This window comes from Notechis scutatus, chromosome 8 (genome assembly GCF_049901735.1).
Source record: "Notechis scutatus isolate UNSWTSFEM ecotype Mainland chromosome 8, rNotScu1.2, whole genome shotgun sequence".
In the NCBI taxonomy this organism is placed as follows: domain Eukaryota; kingdom Metazoa; phylum Chordata; class Lepidosauria; order Squamata; family Elapidae; genus Notechis; species Notechis scutatus.
In genome coordinates this window covers 3590239-3608628 of record NC_142016.1, presented here as the reverse complement: position 1 = coordinate 3608628, position 18390 = coordinate 3590239, and the positions used below count along the sequence as shown (strand labels likewise).

The 18390-nt window shown below is 41.2% G+C and overlaps 1 protein-coding gene across 1 annotated transcript in view; it reads right to left on the bottom strand.

Annotated features, from left to right (window-relative positions):
* SPOCD1 (SPOC domain containing 1) overlaps nt 1–15544 on the bottom strand; it is a 33161-nt gene extending 17617 nt beyond the window's left edge. Inside the window, exons 1-5 of the mRNA XM_087970496.1 lie at nt 15497–15544; nt 13260–13364; nt 10813–10897; nt 5390–5513; nt 2993–3152 (exon numbers count right to left, since the gene is read on the bottom strand). Coding sequence (XP_087826622.1) covers nt 2993–3152; nt 5390–5513; nt 10813–10897; nt 13260–13364; nt 15497–15508 — 486 coding nt within the window. The 5' untranslated portion in view covers nt 15509–15544. The remainder of the gene's footprint in view (nt 1–2992; nt 3153–5389; nt 5514–10812; nt 10898–13259; nt 13365–15496) is intronic.
* Between the last annotated feature and the right edge of the window lie 2846 nt (nt 15545–18390).

Below are 18390 nucleotides of genomic sequence, written 5' to 3'. Positions count from 1 at the left end.
TGGCAGAGAAGCTCAGGCCAGCACAGGCACTCCCTGACACAAGTGACATCAGGCTGGCCACACCCACCCCAGCCACACACCCCACGCCCCCAATGTCAAACACAACCCTAATGCGGCCCTCAATGAAATCGAGTTTGACACCCCTGCCCTACACCACTTCTAAGAGAGGGCAGTCCAGTCTCTTCTTGAAAGCCTCCAGTGATGAAGCTCCCACAACTTCTGAATCCAACTTCTGTTCCATGGGTTGATTGCTCTCACTGTCAGAAAATTTCTCCTTATTTCTAGGTTAAATCGCTCCTTGACCACTTTCCATTTTTTATTCCTTGTCTGGCCTTCAGGTGCTTTAGACTTCAATGAGAAAGTGAAAAAGTGATCCCCTGTTGCCTCCAGAGAGCTAATCTCAAATGAACCGGCATTAAAATTTTGTTTAATGAAAACATCAAACCAGTTCCTAGTGGTAATAACTGCTATTAAATCAGTAGTGCTTCCTAATATTTTTTTCTTCCATTCAACCATGTCTAATTCTCACAGACTAAACAGATAACAGATAATCAGAGTTGGAAGGGACCTTGTAGGTCATCTAGTCCAACCCCCTGCCCAAGCAGGAGACCCTATACCATTTCTGACAAATGGCAGTCCAATCTCTTCTTGAAAGTCTCAAGTGATGGCGCTCCCACAACTTCCGAGGGAAACTTCTGTTCCATGGGCTGATTGTTCTCACTGTCAGAAAGTTTCTCCTTAGTTCCATGTTAAATCTCTCCTTGTCCAGTTTCCATCCATTATTCCTTGTCCGGCCTACAGGTGCTTTAGAAAATAGCTTGACCCTTTCTTCCCTGTGGCAGCCCCTCAAATATTGGAAGACTGCTATCATGTCTCCCCTGGTCCTTCTCTTCCCTAGACTAGCCAGGCCCAGTTCCTGCAACCGTTCTTCATATGTTTTAGCCTCCAGTCCCCTAATCATCCTGGTTGCTCTTCTCTGTACTTTTTCTAGAGCCTCAACATCTTTTTATAGTATAGTGACCAAAACTGGATGCAATACTTTAGGTGTGGTCTGAATAAGGGTTTATAGAGTGGTATCAGTACCTCATGTGATCTTGATTGTGTTAATGCAACTTAGGATTGTATTGGCTTTTTTGGCTGCTGATGAAAACTGCTGGCTCATGTTTAATTGATTGTCCTCTAAGACTCTTAAGATCCCGCTCAGAATTACAGTTATTAAGCCAGGTTCCATTCAATCTATATGTGTACTTTTGGTTTTCTCACTTTGAAAAGGGCTGCAGTTACAATGGCATTGAAAAAAAGTGAATTACAACTGGCCTTAACATGATTCTTACAGTGTCCCTGCAGTCATATGGTCAAAATTTAGACAACTGACAACCAGCATGTAGTTATGATGGTTGCAGCATCCTAAGATCTCATGTGATTGCCATTTGTAACTTCCCAGCTGATTTCTGAGAAGCAAAGTCCATGGAAAAAGTTAGATTTGCTTAACAACTACGTGATTGACTTATCTGTAGCAAAAAAAAAAAAAACCATAAAACCAGGTGTGACTCATTTAATGAGATTGAAATCTTGGTCCCAATTGTGATTATAAGTCAAGGACTACTTGGAGAGGCAGCAGATGGACCAACAAGGGTGACAGCAAATTTCATGCTGATACAGCTTTCTGGCAACTCAAGGATGAGTACATATTACCGGCAGTCCTTGCTTAGCAACCACAAGTTGCAACTGGCAACTTGGTCATTAAGCAAAATGGTTAAGTAGAATTAATAGGCATGATATTCCCTCTGAAAAAAAAAATCGGGCTCGCCAAGAGACCCCCACCGCCAAGAAATCGCCCGCCCGCCCGCCGCTCGCCTCGCCGCTCACCCTCGCCCGCCCCGCCCGCCGCTCGCCAAGAAAACGCCCGCCCGCCTGCCGCTTGCCCGCCCGCCGCCGCCAAGAAATTGCCCGCCCGCCCGCCCCGCCCGCCGCCAAGAAATCACCCGCCCACCCGCCGCTCACCAAGAAATCGCCCGCCTGCCCCGCCCGCCCCACCCGCCGCTTGCCAAGAAATCGCCCGCCCGCCCGCTCACCAAGAAATCGCCCGCCCGCCCCACCCGCCGTCGCACCGCCCGGCCGATTCCCAAAATCGGAATTCGATTTTAATCGGAAAAATATCATGTCTGAATTATAAGAGTGCCTACAGCTCTACTTCAGCTTTTCTTTGATTTACAGACTTCTAAAGGTCATAAATACAAATATTGGCCATAAAGTTACTTTTTCATCATTAATGACTGTAAGCAGTCATTAAACATAGAAGGTGCTAAACAAAGTTGCTACCTCTACTATCACCCAATACAGAGTTAAACCCAAGAATTGCATGAAAAGCTCATTTTATGTGGTAGTGCAGTGGTTAGAATGCAGTACTGCAGGCTACTTCTGCTGACTGCCAGCAGTTCGGCAGTTAGATCCTGGCCGGCTCAAGGTTGACTCAGCCTTCCATCCTTCCAAGGTTGGTAAAATGAGGACTTTTAGAATTGTTGGGGGAATATGCTGACTCTGTAAACTGCTTAGAGAGGGCTGTAAGGCATGATAAAGCAGCATATAAGTCTAAGTGCTATTACTAGTGCTACCTAAATCTAGCAGAATTTGGAGGAGCCATAAGCCACTGAACTGCAGCCTCCTTTGTCCTTCCTTTCATATATCATATTGAATAAAAACCAGACAAGAATAATTTATCATTTATCTTATAATTTATCATTTACCATAATTATTAACGATTCTTCTAATTTATAAGAAAAATTTATCCTGCTCACTAGATATTTGGTTTAAAAGTACCTTTTCTGATTAAATGTAATTTTAAATGGAACAAAAAAAAATGAATGACAGCCCAGGATGGTAATAAAGCAAGTCGTACTTTAAGTTCCTCGCTTCATAGTTAAGATTCTCTTAAATGTTTCAAAATAAATTATGAGGCAACTTAGCTTTTTTTTTTTTTTGTATTTATGACCTGGTTGTCTGTTGATTTCAGATTGAAGAGAAGACTGCGATACTTGTTTTTGTAAAGCCGATCCACACGGCCAAACTGTTTGAATATCTCCGTCTCCACTTTCTTTGCTATTTTTGATGCTGTATTTTTCTGCACATCCAAGTCAAGGGACTCATTCAGCCTGAAATACAGAGAGGCATGGGATACGTTAGTCTAACCAGTCAATCGCTCGCACCAAATAACATGTGTTCTTTTCATTTCCACCCAAAATTAGCAAACAGGCTATTTGGAATGCTGTTCTCTCAAGACTTTTCAATGAAATACTGTATTTGAAGATACCAGGAAACACCAAGGAAGAATATTTGCTTTGGTGTTCTATGAATCAGACAGAGGCCAACTCAAGCGGCCACTCTATCCTAAAGCATACCGGAGGAATGTTGGCGGTCCTCATTCTCTTAACCTATCTCAAAAATGAGTAAGGGATGCTATTTATACTATCACATGTGTAAGTAAAACAAAAGGGACTGTCAGATCCCTATCGTGATACAACCATTCCTGTGGGGAGAGGGCCTGGATACAATATTAGCTTATTGCTCTCTTCCTATTTCCCATACATCCTGTATCCCCCTTAGTTCAGAGCTCAGCAACCTTTTGGACCTCAGGGACCAACAAACTCATAATTTTAAATTCCGCGGACCAGAGACCCTGGGAAAATCCTCCCAAAAGTCTGCAGGAAAATTCCCCACCCTGTTTTCCTACTGATCGATCGTTCTTTATTTGGGATTGCAGGATACCGTCTCCAGCTTTGTTCTCAGGGGGAGAGAGAGAGAGACTTTTGGCTTCATGCAAGGAAAGCAGCAGAAGCAGCAAGTCTTTCTTTCTCTCCCCCAAACTCTGCCAGAAATTAGTCTTTGCCAGCGCAGCCTCTTGGAGCAGGATGCCTTGCAGGATCCCAAAGACTCATTTCTGGCAGAGTTTAGGGGAGATAAAGAAAGACTTTTGTTGCTTTCTTTGTATGCAGCCAAAAGCAGAAGAAAGAAGCAGAAAGAAGCAGCCTGGTGACCAGGCAAGCCGCGTGGGGTGAGTGGGACAAGTTCTTCCCCTCTCCCCTCACTTCCTCATGTTGTTTGCAATGCAAGGGATGCAAGCCTTGTGTTCCCGTGGGCCATGTGGGAGGCGCAGCCTTATATTCCCACGCAGCCTAGATTAATTACTTTGGGGGTGACATTTCTCTGTGAACCACCAAAATTTTCTCATGGACCACCAATGGTCCCTGGCCCACTGGTTGGCGACCACTGCCAGGGTCTCTGTCCTGAAGTTTCCTGCAAGACGAGCTTCTTATCTCTTTCTCAGGCCATCCGTTCTAGCAGCATCTTTGCACCTGTGGATTGGCTCATTCAACCTCAGACTGAGGAGAGGGGTTTCTAACTACTTTATCCTAACTGTATTGTTTGTCTCCTGATGGGGACTTTAGATCCTGCTTTCCTTGGTCCTGCAATTACTCTCTTCCAATAAAAGGTTCCTTTTGAAATGCTGGAGTTTCAAGAGCCTTTACTTTCTTGAACGGAGAGGAGAGGCAGACCCTTACAGAGACTTCCGTTTGCCACCATTGTAAAGTGGGACCATGTTAGCAAAACAGAAACATAAAACATAAAAGGAAATGTGTGCTAATTCAAGCATCCTTGAAGTGTCTGATTCTCAGTAACCTTTATCAAAATTTCTATCACCAACTGACAGGTTCTTCTATTAAGAAAATAATTCTTGAAGACAGCAACAGTGTCGCGACTACGCAACACACGCGTTTGCATCGAAGCCACAGTAACCTGAAGGATGGCATTCCTCTTCATCAGAATAAACTCTGTATCATAATTATATGAGCGGTCTATGTAAAATGCTGTGAGGTGAAACTCTATGCATTAACCACGATTCATGTGATTGAGTTCATATGAATAATTATCATTAAAAATGGTAATCATGGGTAATAAGGGTAATCAGGGGTAATGAAGGGTAATGAGGGGAAATCATTATAAATATCGAGTCCCAGGAAACTCGGGTTAGATCCAACTTTATTTTGTTTGCTTAGCTATTATCTCGGACTCCTTGCGGAGGAAGGAATAAACAATAAGCTTTTGTGTTACGAAATACTGAAGCGAAGAGTGTCTTATTTTCTCCCTGCATTTGTGCCAAAGAGTAGCTGAGAAACAGTATAATCTCCAATGCCCACTGTTAAATAAGTTGTTCTTCAGTAAGCGTTGATTATCGTTTTTTGGGTCCTGCATTTGATTCCACGCATCAATTAATTTTTAATTACTATTTATCAAATTTAAAATCCCAATTTGATTCATGGTAATTAAAAATTAATTTCATCACGTTTGTCCCCCTCCTGTATACCAAGGATGTCCAGCCATACTGACCTACCTTTTCTGGAGGGTTTCTGTCAAGGCTTCTATAACTTTAATGCGACTTTGTTCTTGAGAGAGCCAAGACCTAGATATTGGTTTGGGAGTCCTTTTTGGTGTTGTCTTCTCTTTTGTTCTGCAGCCTTTTAAAATAATAGGACATACTTGAGGCAATATAACAGAGGAATTTGCAGAAGGAAATTTGAGGAAGGCCTACTATTACTTCCTTGTTAAAAGCTCCTCTTTTTGGCAATTCATATATATGCATTCAGTACAATAGAAGAATGCCTCCCTATCTTCTCAAAAAAAAAAAAAAACTAATGTCAGCATTCCAGAAAACCTCCACTCCAACCAATAACTCCGAGACCGACAAACTCTCAAAAGTTCCTTTTATTTGGATAGTAACTGGCACAACCGTGGAATCCCAAATCTGAAAGTTCTGGGCTTCCTTACAATAAGTAAAAACTACAAATCCATCCTCTGCACCCATCACCACATCATATGGCCCAATCACCATCCGCCCCAAAGTAACATGACCTGACCTTGAATCAGAAAAAGAATTTTATTATGTCTTAACTAGATATACTCCAATGAATTCCCCCCTCCCACTTTCTCAGGCTCAATTGTGGCAGTGTGGGAGTGTCAGATCTCAATATGGCTTCCAAAGCTGACAGCTTCATTCTTAGCCTTCCAATCAGTTTAATGAAATTTGCCTCAACTGAGACATCTTATGAGGAGACAGGTCCCAATTCAAACACGCTCTCTAATTATCAAATCAGATTCAAAAATTAAAATTATCTCAGAACTAAATGAGAGAATTAGATTGGGGCAGTTTAAACCCTTGTACTTGTTTGTTTTCGGGTAATAAAAAAGAACTTGCTGAAAAAAACACATTTTTCAAGCTAGCATCTTTAAGATAGGTGGACATCGACTCCCAGAATTCCTCAGACACCATCCTGGCTGAGGAATTCTGGGAGTTGAAGTCCTCACATTTTAAATTTGCCAAGTTTGAAAAAACTGCTGTAAAGAGATTAGAGCAGGAATTCAAATTGCCATTCCAAATCACAAAAGATTCAAAACAGAAATTGTTGAGCTCGTTATCAGAAGCACCTCTTCATTCCGTTTCAGTTTTCCTGGACTTCTCTTTTTCTCTGAAAATTCCAAGCTTTGCTTTCAAGGTCTGTGAAACAGGACTAATCACGCATGCCTTTGTCTTTGTGACAGGAAGATATGGGTTCTAACTTTTCTGGTTTGGAAGCTCAAAGGCTGCCATTCACCTCCAGTGCAGTTACCAATGCTTTTTACAACATATCAGCCCTGAATTTAAATTGCACAGAATTTTGTATTTTTCTGAGCACACTTCTGATTCTAGAAATAGAGGAATTTAAAACATCCACTGAATGAAATGTATGGCCCATTAATGCATGACAGATATTCTTCAGAGCCTGTAAGGGCTTTCAACATTTTATAGACCACGATGAGCGCTCCTGAATTATTGCTGCAATAAACATGACAAGAAGGATCTTATCTTCTTCATAGCCCCTTCTTCAAGGAAGCTGTTGCAAATTTCAGAATCTCCTTTTTTGCCCATCTTTGTTCAGTTTCAGTCAATTTTTTTAGAAGTGTATGCACATGGTTGCAGTTTGCCTTCTTCCTTTTCTTGGAGTAGGACTGCTCCAACTGTCACATCACTGGTGTCAGCTTGAACTACAAAGTTTTTCCAGATCAAGATGTTTTAACACCGGTTTGGCTGAAAAAATATTTTCAGCTTTACAAAGGCTGCTTGGCATTCCATAGACAATTTTAGTGGCTAGCTAGGTTTCGGTTTATCTACCCCTTTGGTTTTCAACAAGTTAGTAATTGGAAGTGCTATTTGGGCAAAAGAAGGGATTTCTGATAGAAGTTGGCAAAACCCAGGAAGCTGTGCAATTGCTTGCGGACATGAGGGGTTTGCCACTCCAGCACCACCCTGACATTTTCTGAATCCATTTCCACTCCTTGATGATAAGATTCGGTATCCCAAGTAATTTATTTTGGTTTGGTGGAATTTGCACTTGGACAGTTTGGCAAACAACTTAGCTGCTCTTAGCTTTTTCAAGACTTCCCACACTAACTTAATATGTTCAGCCTTAGTTTCAGTGTAAATCAATATGTCATCAAAATAAAACAAAACCCCTTTGTACAAGTGCTCATGTAGCACTTCGTTAATCAGCTGCATGAAAACAGCTGGAGCCCCTTGGAGTCAGAACACCAAAGCTTTGAACTGAAAACACCCCAACGGACAGTTAAACACTGTTTTCCACTGATTCCCCCTCCCAAATTCAGATCCGTTAATAAGCTTCCTTTAAATCTAATTTGGAGAAAATCCTCCCTTTTACCAAATGAGCCAGTGTGTTTTTTATCAGAGGTAGGGGGTACAGATTATCCTTGCAAATAGCATTCAAATTTCTATAGTCCACTCATAGACATAGTGAGCAGTCCTTTTTCTCTCCAAACAGTACTGGGGCTGCCATCTTGGGACTGACAGGTTCGATGAAGCCGCACTCGAGTTTTTTGTCTATGAATCAGCTCAGGTCATCGAGTTCCCAAGGGGTCACGGCATGCATTTTTGGCTTAGGTAGTTTGGACCCTGGTAGAATCTCAATGGCAGTCTGTTGGTCTATGAGGGGGGAGTTTGTCTGAAGCTGCTTCACTAAACACATCAATTAAGTCTCGGTACTCTCTGGGGATGCCTGATAGGGATCTGCTTGTCACAGCAGGAACTATTTCCTCACGGTGTGGCATTCCTGCCTTGTGAGGCTCCTCCATCTGGGCCGATTCACTGTTAGGGAATCCATGGGTCCCTTCCATCCAGTCCACCCTCAGGTTCTATTTCTTTAGCCAGGTTAGTCCCAAAACTAGTGGTCACTCAATCCCTGGTGTTACAACGAAAGCAATGGTTTTGGAGTGGTTTGCCGTGGTGAGCTCCAACAGTTCAGTGGCACAAGTGGCTGGGGTGCTTCCTACAATGGATCCATCAAGCTGGCAAAAAGAGCCTGGAGTTTTTAATGACCTTAGTTGGATCTCCAGTCTTCCGACTAAAGTGGGGATTATTAGGTTCCTTGTGCACTCCCGAGTCCAACAACGCTTTAAATCTTACTTTTCTCCTCGTTAGTGGGATTAACAGTTCTATGGGGATTATAAGGGGTTCAACATTCCCACTTACCAATGGGTCTTTGTAGTCACTCCCTGAATGGTCAGGTTCTTCTGCTGGAGGGGTCAGAGTTCCCAGTGCCGGAGGCGACTCTGGCAGGAACTGCATGACCATGTGACTCTTCAAAGTGCTGTCCCTAGGATGCTGTGGTGGTTTTGCAGGCGTTCCTATGGTTGATTCTCTTCCTTCTGGGCAGGGGTCTTTGCACAACAATCAACCATGCAGTGGCCTTCTTTCTTGCAGTTAAAACAGGTGGTCGCATGCGGTGGGGCAGAGCAAGGTTTGGCCATCTCTCTTCTCTATTCGGGTGGGGACCTCCTCCAGGTGTGACTCGTGCAGTACTGGTTCCGGGCTTGGTTGATTTCAGCTTCCTCAGCCAAAACATACTAGTCATATAGGCAGTGGGGCTCCGCGGGCCACACAGGCGGTCATTGTTGAGCCCATCCTTGAACCAGCTCACTAGTATTTCCTTAGCCAATCCACGTGGCTGGCCAGGTCTCAGAATTCCTTGATGTATTCAGCCACTGGTTGGTTTCCCTGTCTGATGTGCCTGATGCAGTCTCTAGCCTTTTGATCAGTTAGGGGGTCCTCAAATCTTTGCCTCAGAGCCGTCATAAAGCAGTTGATGTTTCGGAACTCTTTCTGCATTGTGGCAGGTCACCATCCAGCATGCATCCCCCTCTTCTAGGGCCAGGGTGAAGACTCTGGCTTTGGCTCCTTTTGCGGGGAGGTTCCTCCCATATTCCTGCATGTAGGTTAGCACGTCCATGAGGAAAAATTCCAGTTGTTGGGGGGTCCCCATCAAACTTGACCCCAGGGGGTACCTTTCACTCTAGGGGGGTGCCTCCCTTCATCGAGCCATGGGCCATGCCCCATGCATGGGGTCCCTCCTGGGAGGATTTTCCAGGGTGATGGTGGACTCAACAGTGGCTCCTGCATCATCCACAGATATCCCTGGTGCTGAGGATCAGCATCTCAAAACCTGCCCCCACAAACAAGACAGTCTTGCTCATCCCATAAATTATCCCATTACTCCATTGCAATGGATCAAACTGAGAGCTCTTATAAGTTCTATTTACACTTTATGACCAATAAATCTCACAATTCCCAGTTGATTGTTAATGTGGTAGAGGGGCCAGGCCCACAGCAAGCTGACATTTGTTCAAACCCTTACTCTGTCATAAAGCTTATCACACAAGTCCCCAGGGCAGGGTTTAAAAACACTACAGACATTTCCATTTGCGCCCTCCAGGCCCTATGTGCAACGGGATGTTCAATTAAAAAATAATAGTAAACAAAATTAAGGAGGAAATGGGGAAGTTATAAAGGAAAACATCAGCTTCTAGCATCATCCATATTTTAAAAAATGCCTCTGGGGGCCATAACATTCCTATAAAATAAAAATAAATGGGGTTGTTTTCTTTGGAAATCGGCCTCTTTGTTGAGAATTACAGGAAAAATAAGCTGTGGAGTCGAATGACGTACTCTGCAATATTGTTGAGAAGCACCCTTAGTTTTTCCTTTTTCGTTTTTTAAAACTGGAAGCCGACCACGATAGCTATTGGGTAACACAGCCAAAATGCAATTTCAACATTCCCAGTGTTGTCCCAGCCCTCAAACTGGGAGTCACTGATCATGGGTTCAACCTTAATTCACCTTAATTAATTTGCTCCTGAACATATAAAATAAGCAAATCCTTAATTATCTGACAGTCTCCTTTCTACTACAATATGAAGGGCTGCAGCGTCTATGGAGATTCTCCGTCATCCAGGACATAGTTGTCCCAAAGGTGCTTTTTCAAAAGGCAACTGGACTTGCTTTGTTTTTCTTTGAAGACATTTCGCTTCTCATCTAAGAAGCTTCTTCATTTCTGACTGAAGGGTGGAGAATGGAAGGATTTATATTCCTTGCCATCAATCTAGTCATTAGCACTAAGTTACTCCAAGGAACATAAAATGCTTCCATTCTCCACCATTCAATCAGCACTGAAGAAACTACTTGGATGAGAAGTGAAATGTCTTCAAGAAAAAGATCTGACACAACCCAGAATTACCATGGACTTTGCCAATTTGATGCTTTCCTAAATAAAAGAATTTGTCTTGGAAGATGGGCTTTGTTCTTTTCTTTTTAAATGGATTTCATCACTTGGAAACCTGACATAGAGAAAGTCACATTTACTTTTTTATAAGATGCCCAGATCTCTTCGCTGGTTATAAATTCTATAAATAAATAAACTAGCAGCAACTTACCTAAACATATGGCTCTGTTTGCTAAACAGAGCCTATCTTCTTCTCTTCTCTTTGAACTGAGCCTGGCACCACTGCCTTCATATTTCTTGCATTACAGGAATTATGACAATAATGCAAGGGGAAAAAAACAGGATTAAATTAATGGCCTCTTCCAGACATGAATTCAAATTAAATTACCCATTGGTTGGTCATTAGTATGCAGCCCACAGTTGCACAGGAGAAAAAGGAAGTTTACCCTAGAAGTGGGCTCAGGCATCAGATTAATCCATGGATCGTTTAACTATTGCTACTGTTAGAAACAGTACGAGTTTGCAGACAGAACAACTTGAGACAATAACTTGGAAGCAGCAAAGGATTTATTTATTTTATTTGCAAACACGGGTGCACACAAGCTGGGCTCAGCATGAAGCATTCACCAGCTTTTTATCTCCTTACAGAAGTTCACCCTCCCCTGCCACCACTTTGGCACCGCATCCTATCAAAGACATCAACTTTATATGGTACCTACTCCCCTCAAAAAAGCCTGCTCGCCTGTGTCACACCTCCAGTTTAACAGCTTAACTATAACCTAGTTTTTGCTAGCATAAGCTCTATTTTTATCTTTGTCTTTCCTCGACTTGAGGTGTCAACTGGTATTTAGCTGTTAGCTGCTTATCTAATATTGAAGCTGCTCAGAATTTCCCATTTAGCACATATGTTAAGCATTTATTTTAGGAACAATAATAAATCCGTTTTTAAAAAAAATAAATGATACTGCCCCAGAAAGCTGGTCCTGCCCTGTGGGCAACACCTAATGGAACCACACACTGAAGTGGAGGTTTGAAAAGACTTTTTTCTGCACAAAAGAAGGATACGGGGGGATCGCTCCATGCCTTAAACCAGAGGTCTCCAAACTTGGCAACTTTTAAGACTTGTGGCTGAAGAATTTTGGGAGCTGAAGTCCACAAGACTTAAAGTTGCCAAATTTGGGGACCCCTGCTTTAAACAATACATTTTTACAGATTTATTTGCTCACCGGCCCCAGAAGCCATCTCCCAAGACCACCTAAAAGACCAACCCACTTCCATCCCCTATATTAGGGGTGGAGTTCTACTGGTTCAGACCGGTTCGATAGAACCGGTTGTTTTGATTCTGCACAGTTCAGAGAACCAGCAAATTGTGCCCCTGGCTGCCCGCCCCTCTGCCCGCCTCTCCCTTCCCTGCCCAGTCAGTCCTTATCGTACATGCGCAACATTGCGCGCATGCCCAACATCGCTGACAGCGTTCTCCCCAGCCCAGTCACTCCTTACTCCCCAACGATCAGCTGTTCCGATGATCAGCTGTTCCGGGATCCACCTCGCTTACTTACTGCTTCGCCCAGGAGGCTTCCCTGAGGCCCAGGAAGACAAAAAATGGAGGGGGCACTGTTTTTTTCCTTCCTGAGACCCAGGAGGCCCCAAAACAGAGCATGGGGGGTACTGCTCACCCCCTCCAGGCTCCTTTTTTTGTCTTTCTGAGCCCCAGGGAAGCCTTCTGGGAGCAAAAACACCCCCCTGGAGGCTTGCCTGAGGCCCAGAAGGCCCCCCAAAAAGGGTAGGTGGGGTGGTGCTGCCCAAAAAATGCAAGCCATGCCCCTCCAGTCACATGACCATGCCCACCTAGCCATGCCCACAGAACCAGTTGTTACAAAATTTGAATCCCACCCGTCCTATATTCAGCAAATCAATATATAATTAATCATTTAAACAATTCCTAGCATTTACTATCCCCAAGCTCCCTTTTTATGAGGCCTCCTTATACCATGGCCACATTTAGGGTTTCAACAGAGCAGGCATTTCTGCGGGTTTACTGACCAAGCTGTTTTCATTACCACCACCACCCCTTATGCATTAGCAACTGATTGCAAAAGGTCTGCAAAGCAAAAACAAGAATTTCTGGCAGATGCTAATTTTTTTAGGGGAAGGGGGTCTTTGGACCTTTCCTTCACTAGGAATTTCTAAATAAATCAGTATTAGTTTAACTGAGCTATAGAACAAACAAGAAGCCATCAAACTTTCAGATATCCAAAATTATTTCATAGCAATGAGCTCTGGAAAGTATGTTAAAAATAAATGATTTTGTTGTATAGGTACTGTTTTCGATGAATGCTCTGATTTTGAATCTGATAATCCACTCAAGACCACCAGAAAGAGAAGAAGGGAAAAAATGAACCAATAAATGATCAATACATTAAATATTGCATTGGTGAGAGCGGTCTTTTCTCCTGCAACATCAACTGCACAGGATGGAAATTTATCAGAATTCTTCTTGGCACAAATTATTAAGTTTTTGCCTGAATGATGCGTGCATTCTATTCCATCTTTCTGTCATTCACAGCTGTTCTGTTCTGTCATTTATTCAATTATTCCATGAAGTTGCAAAGGAAGATGCAAAATAACAACCCTGAATGAAACTATGGAATGATTCACCTCAGCATTTGAAGAATCCTCCAGTTCCGTAAGTCTTCCCAATCTGGACTTTTTCTGATTAACGCTGGGACTTCCAAGAAGTTTCACTAGTGACCCAAACAGTTCCTAAGGGAAAAAAACTCCACACAATTACAGGTAATCCTTGACCTACAACAGTTCATTTAGTGACCATTCAAAGTTACAACGGCACTGAAAAAAAGTGACTGATGACTGTTTTTCTCACTCACAACTGGTACCGCATCTCTTTGGTCACATAAACAAAATTCAGACAACTAGCAACTTGGCAAGTGATTGGTATTTATGATGGTTGCAGTGCCCCAAGGTCCTGTGAGCCCCCTTTGCAACCTTCTGGCAAACAAAGTCATTGGGGAGTCAGATTCCCTTAACAACCATGTCATTAACTTAACAATTGCAGGGATTCACTTAACAGTGGCGGCAAGAAAGCTCATACAATGGGGCAAAATTCATTTAACGACTGCCTTACTTAGCAACAGAAACGTTGGGTTCAATTGGGGTTGTGAGTCGAGGATGATCTATATACTAAAAATTTCTTATAAAAAATTCTTCTGAATTATTTTAGAACTGAATAATCACATAAAGAGCAATGATATTTTAAAAGGATAATATATTAGTACTATAGATTGTAAATTTATATCATTTTGTAAAAAAAAAAAACACTTCTGTAAATATATATCTTTAGGGAAAGAGGATATTTTAAATTTCTAGACAGCAATCCTAAAATATTTCTACTGGATGCAGAAGTAAATGCCTGGGTGAAGTTCCAAGTAGCTTTGGATTTTCATCAGTTTTATTGTAAACAGTTTTATTGTTTCCTGCATCTGTGAATCTTAACAGACAAGGATGTCAAGACTCACAAAACTCTTTCAAAGCTTACACATGAAAACACTCTTAACAATTTTCCCCATTTTTTCACCTATAGCATAACTATAAAATCTACAGATAGTCCTCAATTTTTGATCTTTTTTTAATTTAAAAATTCTTTATTGAAATTCAAAATAATAATAAATTATAAAAATTCAAATTATTAAAAAAATTACAAAAAATTCTATAATAGATGTGTCAATATTTTTCAACATCATTTTCTTGACAGTTCAATAAATACAATACATACAATTTGACAGTTAATAGTATTACTACTAATTCAAGTGCCTTAATAATATTAATAAAAGTGATTCATGAATTAGGTCATTGGTTCAAAAGAAAATATCATAGTAACACTAAGTGTATGTGTGTGTGTATATATATATATATATATATATATATATATATATATATATAGAGAGAGAGAGAGAGAGAGAGGGAGAGAGGGGGGAGGGGAGGGAGGGGGGAGGGAGGGAGGGAGAGAGGAGAGAGAGAGAGAATTATAGTCTATGTACTGTGCTCTCTATTGGATAGCTATAAAAGGAGGTATGTTATATATTTTTCAGTATACAATATAACTATAGATATAGATATTATAAATTAAATATGAATATTTACATGAATATTTTTGATCTTAATGGAGCCTGCCCATTACAGTTGTAAATTGTGATGATCATAAAGTGGATTATCACGTGATTCTTTTTGCAATTTCATTTTTAAATGAACCTATTGTTCTCTATGGGATGTTTTTTGCCATTAATTTGATGTGCTGAGCCTTGGTGGCGCAGTGGTTAGAATGCAGTACTGCAGGCTACTTCTGCTGACTGCGGCTGACTGTAATTTGGCAGTTCAAATCCCACCAGGCTCAAGGTTGACTCATTCTTTTGAGGTGGGTAAAATGGGGGCCCAGATTGTTGGGGGCTATATGCTGACTCTGTAAACCGCTTAGACGGGGCTGTAAAGCACCATGAAGCGGTATATAAGTTTAAGTGCTATTGCTAAATGCCAGTTTTTGACCAAAATATCATAAATTGTAGTCACATGACTATGGGACCTACCCTTAATGAACAGCATGACTTACAAATGTAATTCTGGCTTACTTACAGTCCTAAGCTGAGGACTACCTGTAAACATTTGGCTCTTTAAATTGTTTTGGAACTCTTGCCTCCAGGTGGGACTGTTGTTGTGATTGTAACACCAAGACCACTAAAAACTAGTAACTTCAGAATTTGCACTCTAGAAATTGCAGTTTGAACCTGGAACAAAATATCTGTGCTGCACATTTAACAATTACTCCAACGGAAAAGTTTAATCAAAGGCAGTTTCTATCTATGATGCTGCAAAAAGGAACTTACATAAAAGACCATTTTTACGCTCTGAGACTCACACCGCAGAAAGCCTTCTTCTTCCTTAGAAAGAACATACAAATCTTAAGTCATCCTTTCATATTAGTTTATCTCTTTTTTAGTGACCTGTTTACACAAAAGGATCGTCTCCTGATCTGTTTTCCCTCAAATCCATCATCAAAATGAAACACAAAGATTCTTCTTGACTATTCTGCTGGGCACTAGGTCCAAATAAAAATGTTTCATAGACTGCTCTTGATTTTAAGTTTCCCTTCTCTGAAAGATGGGACTGAAATTTGCACCTAAGAAATGGTACACTGAAATTCTCCATTGGAGACTCCCTTTTACCAACCAAATGTAGGTTAAACCTGACCAGAGAAACAGGTGCTAGAAAGTTTATGCTGATGAATAAGCATAATAAGAACAAGCATAGTGTGTGTTTTGTGACAAAGACCCAGCTTTTATTATTTATGCTGATTTTTTGCATTTAAGGTCTTAAGCATTTAAATGTAATTCTCTCACAAAATCTAGGAAAGCAAATAATGACTTTGAATACTGGCGCTAATCATGGATAATATAAAATACATTGTTAACACTTGTTACCAGGGGCATATGGAGGAACTTCAGAGTCAAAATGCTTATCCATCATAATTATGTGATCAATGTTGCCATTTCAACTTTTTTTTAATATATACACACACAAGCACACATACCCTGGTGTTAACCCAAGGTGGGAGCAATAAGGATCTGGAAAAGCACAGAAAGTACAGAGGTAATCCTTAACTTATGACCTTTTGTTTAGCAACTGTTCAAAGTTACAACAGCACTGAAATAAGTGACTTATGACCAGTCCTCACACTTATGGCCATTTTAGCATCCCCATGGTCACGTCATCAAAGTTTGGGGGCTTGGCAACCAGCATGTACTTATGTACTTATTTGTCAGAAATGGTGTAGGGTCTCCCGCTTGGGCGGGGGTGGTGGTGGACTAGATGACCGACAAGGTCCCTTCCAACTCTGATTATCTGTTATCTGTTATGATAGCTACAATGTCCCAGGGTTATATAATCATCATTTGAGACATCCACGAAGATTCTTAATCATCCAGGTCATGGCTGTCCCAAAAGTGCTTATCCAAGAGGCAAGTGGACTTTCTTAAGTTATTTTCCTTGAAAACATTTTGCTTCTCATGAAGAAACTAGAACTGAAGCAGCTTCTTGGATGAGAAACGAAACGTTTTCAAGGGAAAAAACCAGGAAAATCCAGTTGCCTTTTGGGACATTATTTGACACTTCCCAACCAGCAAAATCAAGGGAGAAAGCCAAATTTGCTTAATGGCCACATGATTCATTTAACAACTGCAGAGATTTACTTAATAACCATGGCCACAAAAGATCATAAAAAATGGGACCTAACAACCTTACTTAGCAAGAGAAATTCTAGTTCCAACTGTGGTCATAAGTCAAGGACTACCTTTATATTTTTAGATTGTCTTACTACTATTCCTATATTCAGAATCTGGTCACATTTGATCCAGCCTAGAGTGTACAGGGGACATTTTCCTAAATTGAATTGTTACCCTCCATAAAGAGACTAACTATAATCATACTCCCACAGAAATGTTTTATTTTGCTGGTGGAAAATCCATATTTTCTTTTTCATTATTGAAGAAACTGACTTGTTTGTCTTCAACTGGCATTGCTGCTTTTTCTACTTCAGTGTGTATGAAGACTCCATCATCGTCATCTGGGTATGTCTGCTCTGCTAAATGGCCATCTGATAGTAAACATTCAGCACCGTGACCTGAAAGGCCATCATCTCCATATTCCAAATCCAGAGCCATTTTTTCATCAGCTACACACACAGGAGCTTTATCACATTGAATTTCATTGTTTTTTAGCAGAGACCAGAAGCTCTCTATATTTTTACCGCAATCCTTGGTATTACTTTCTTCCTTTTCAAGGGTCATTTGATCTTCATGGATCTTTTCAGTTAATGTATTCAGACTGAGATCCACCATTTCCTTTATTGGCAGCTTAATTTCACTCTTGTTGGAAGTTAGAGTCTGTATATCTAAATTAAGACTTATTTCTGAAAATGATGAGAGAACTTCCGATACCTGACATCTGCCTCCTTTATGAGGGTTTTTATCAGACAAGGTCATTGTGCTAATTGATGTCTTGGAGAATATGTCCTTGCTAAAGGCAGGGATCATTTCCTGACTCTGCAAAATTCCTTCATCAGAGATGGAATGTAGGCTGTAGGGTTGGGTTACATCACTAATAGTTGTTTCACTTGAATCTCTTGAGAGCATTATCTCTACATCTTGATCATCTTCTGTTTTATAATAGGTGCCATCCTTCTCTCTTTCTTTAACCACATGGCTCCCAGATTCCATACATTTTTTACTGGGTTCAAGACATTGAGTACTCAATTTTTCTGCATCAAAAATCAGAGGGGAGGCCTTCTGAAAGCTTCTTTCTCTGTCTTCATCTGTTTGGGTGTGACAAAGATCCATTACTGCATTTCTATGGTTTGGTTCAATAAAAGATAATGTTGCAAACAAGCTCTGATCATTCAACGCCGAGCATTTTGAAGATTTGGCTCCATTTCTAGATTTTCTAATGTCACAATCTGAATTGGTTTGCTCAGGGTCCAATTCTTCAGAAAATCCCCCTGCTTCCGTAGAACTATCCACCTCTGTGGTGCCCCTCTCTGTTGTGTCCTTTTTATCCTTTTCTAGCATTGCTTCAACATTTGAGATTTGGTAGGACTTCTTTAACGTGGGAACGCAATTTTTATCCGATATGTCATATAGTGCGACTTGCAGTTTTCTAAAAGCTGGAAACTTCTTGTGCTGTATTTGTGGTGCCAACTGCTTTCCACGTGGAGCCGTTGAACAAC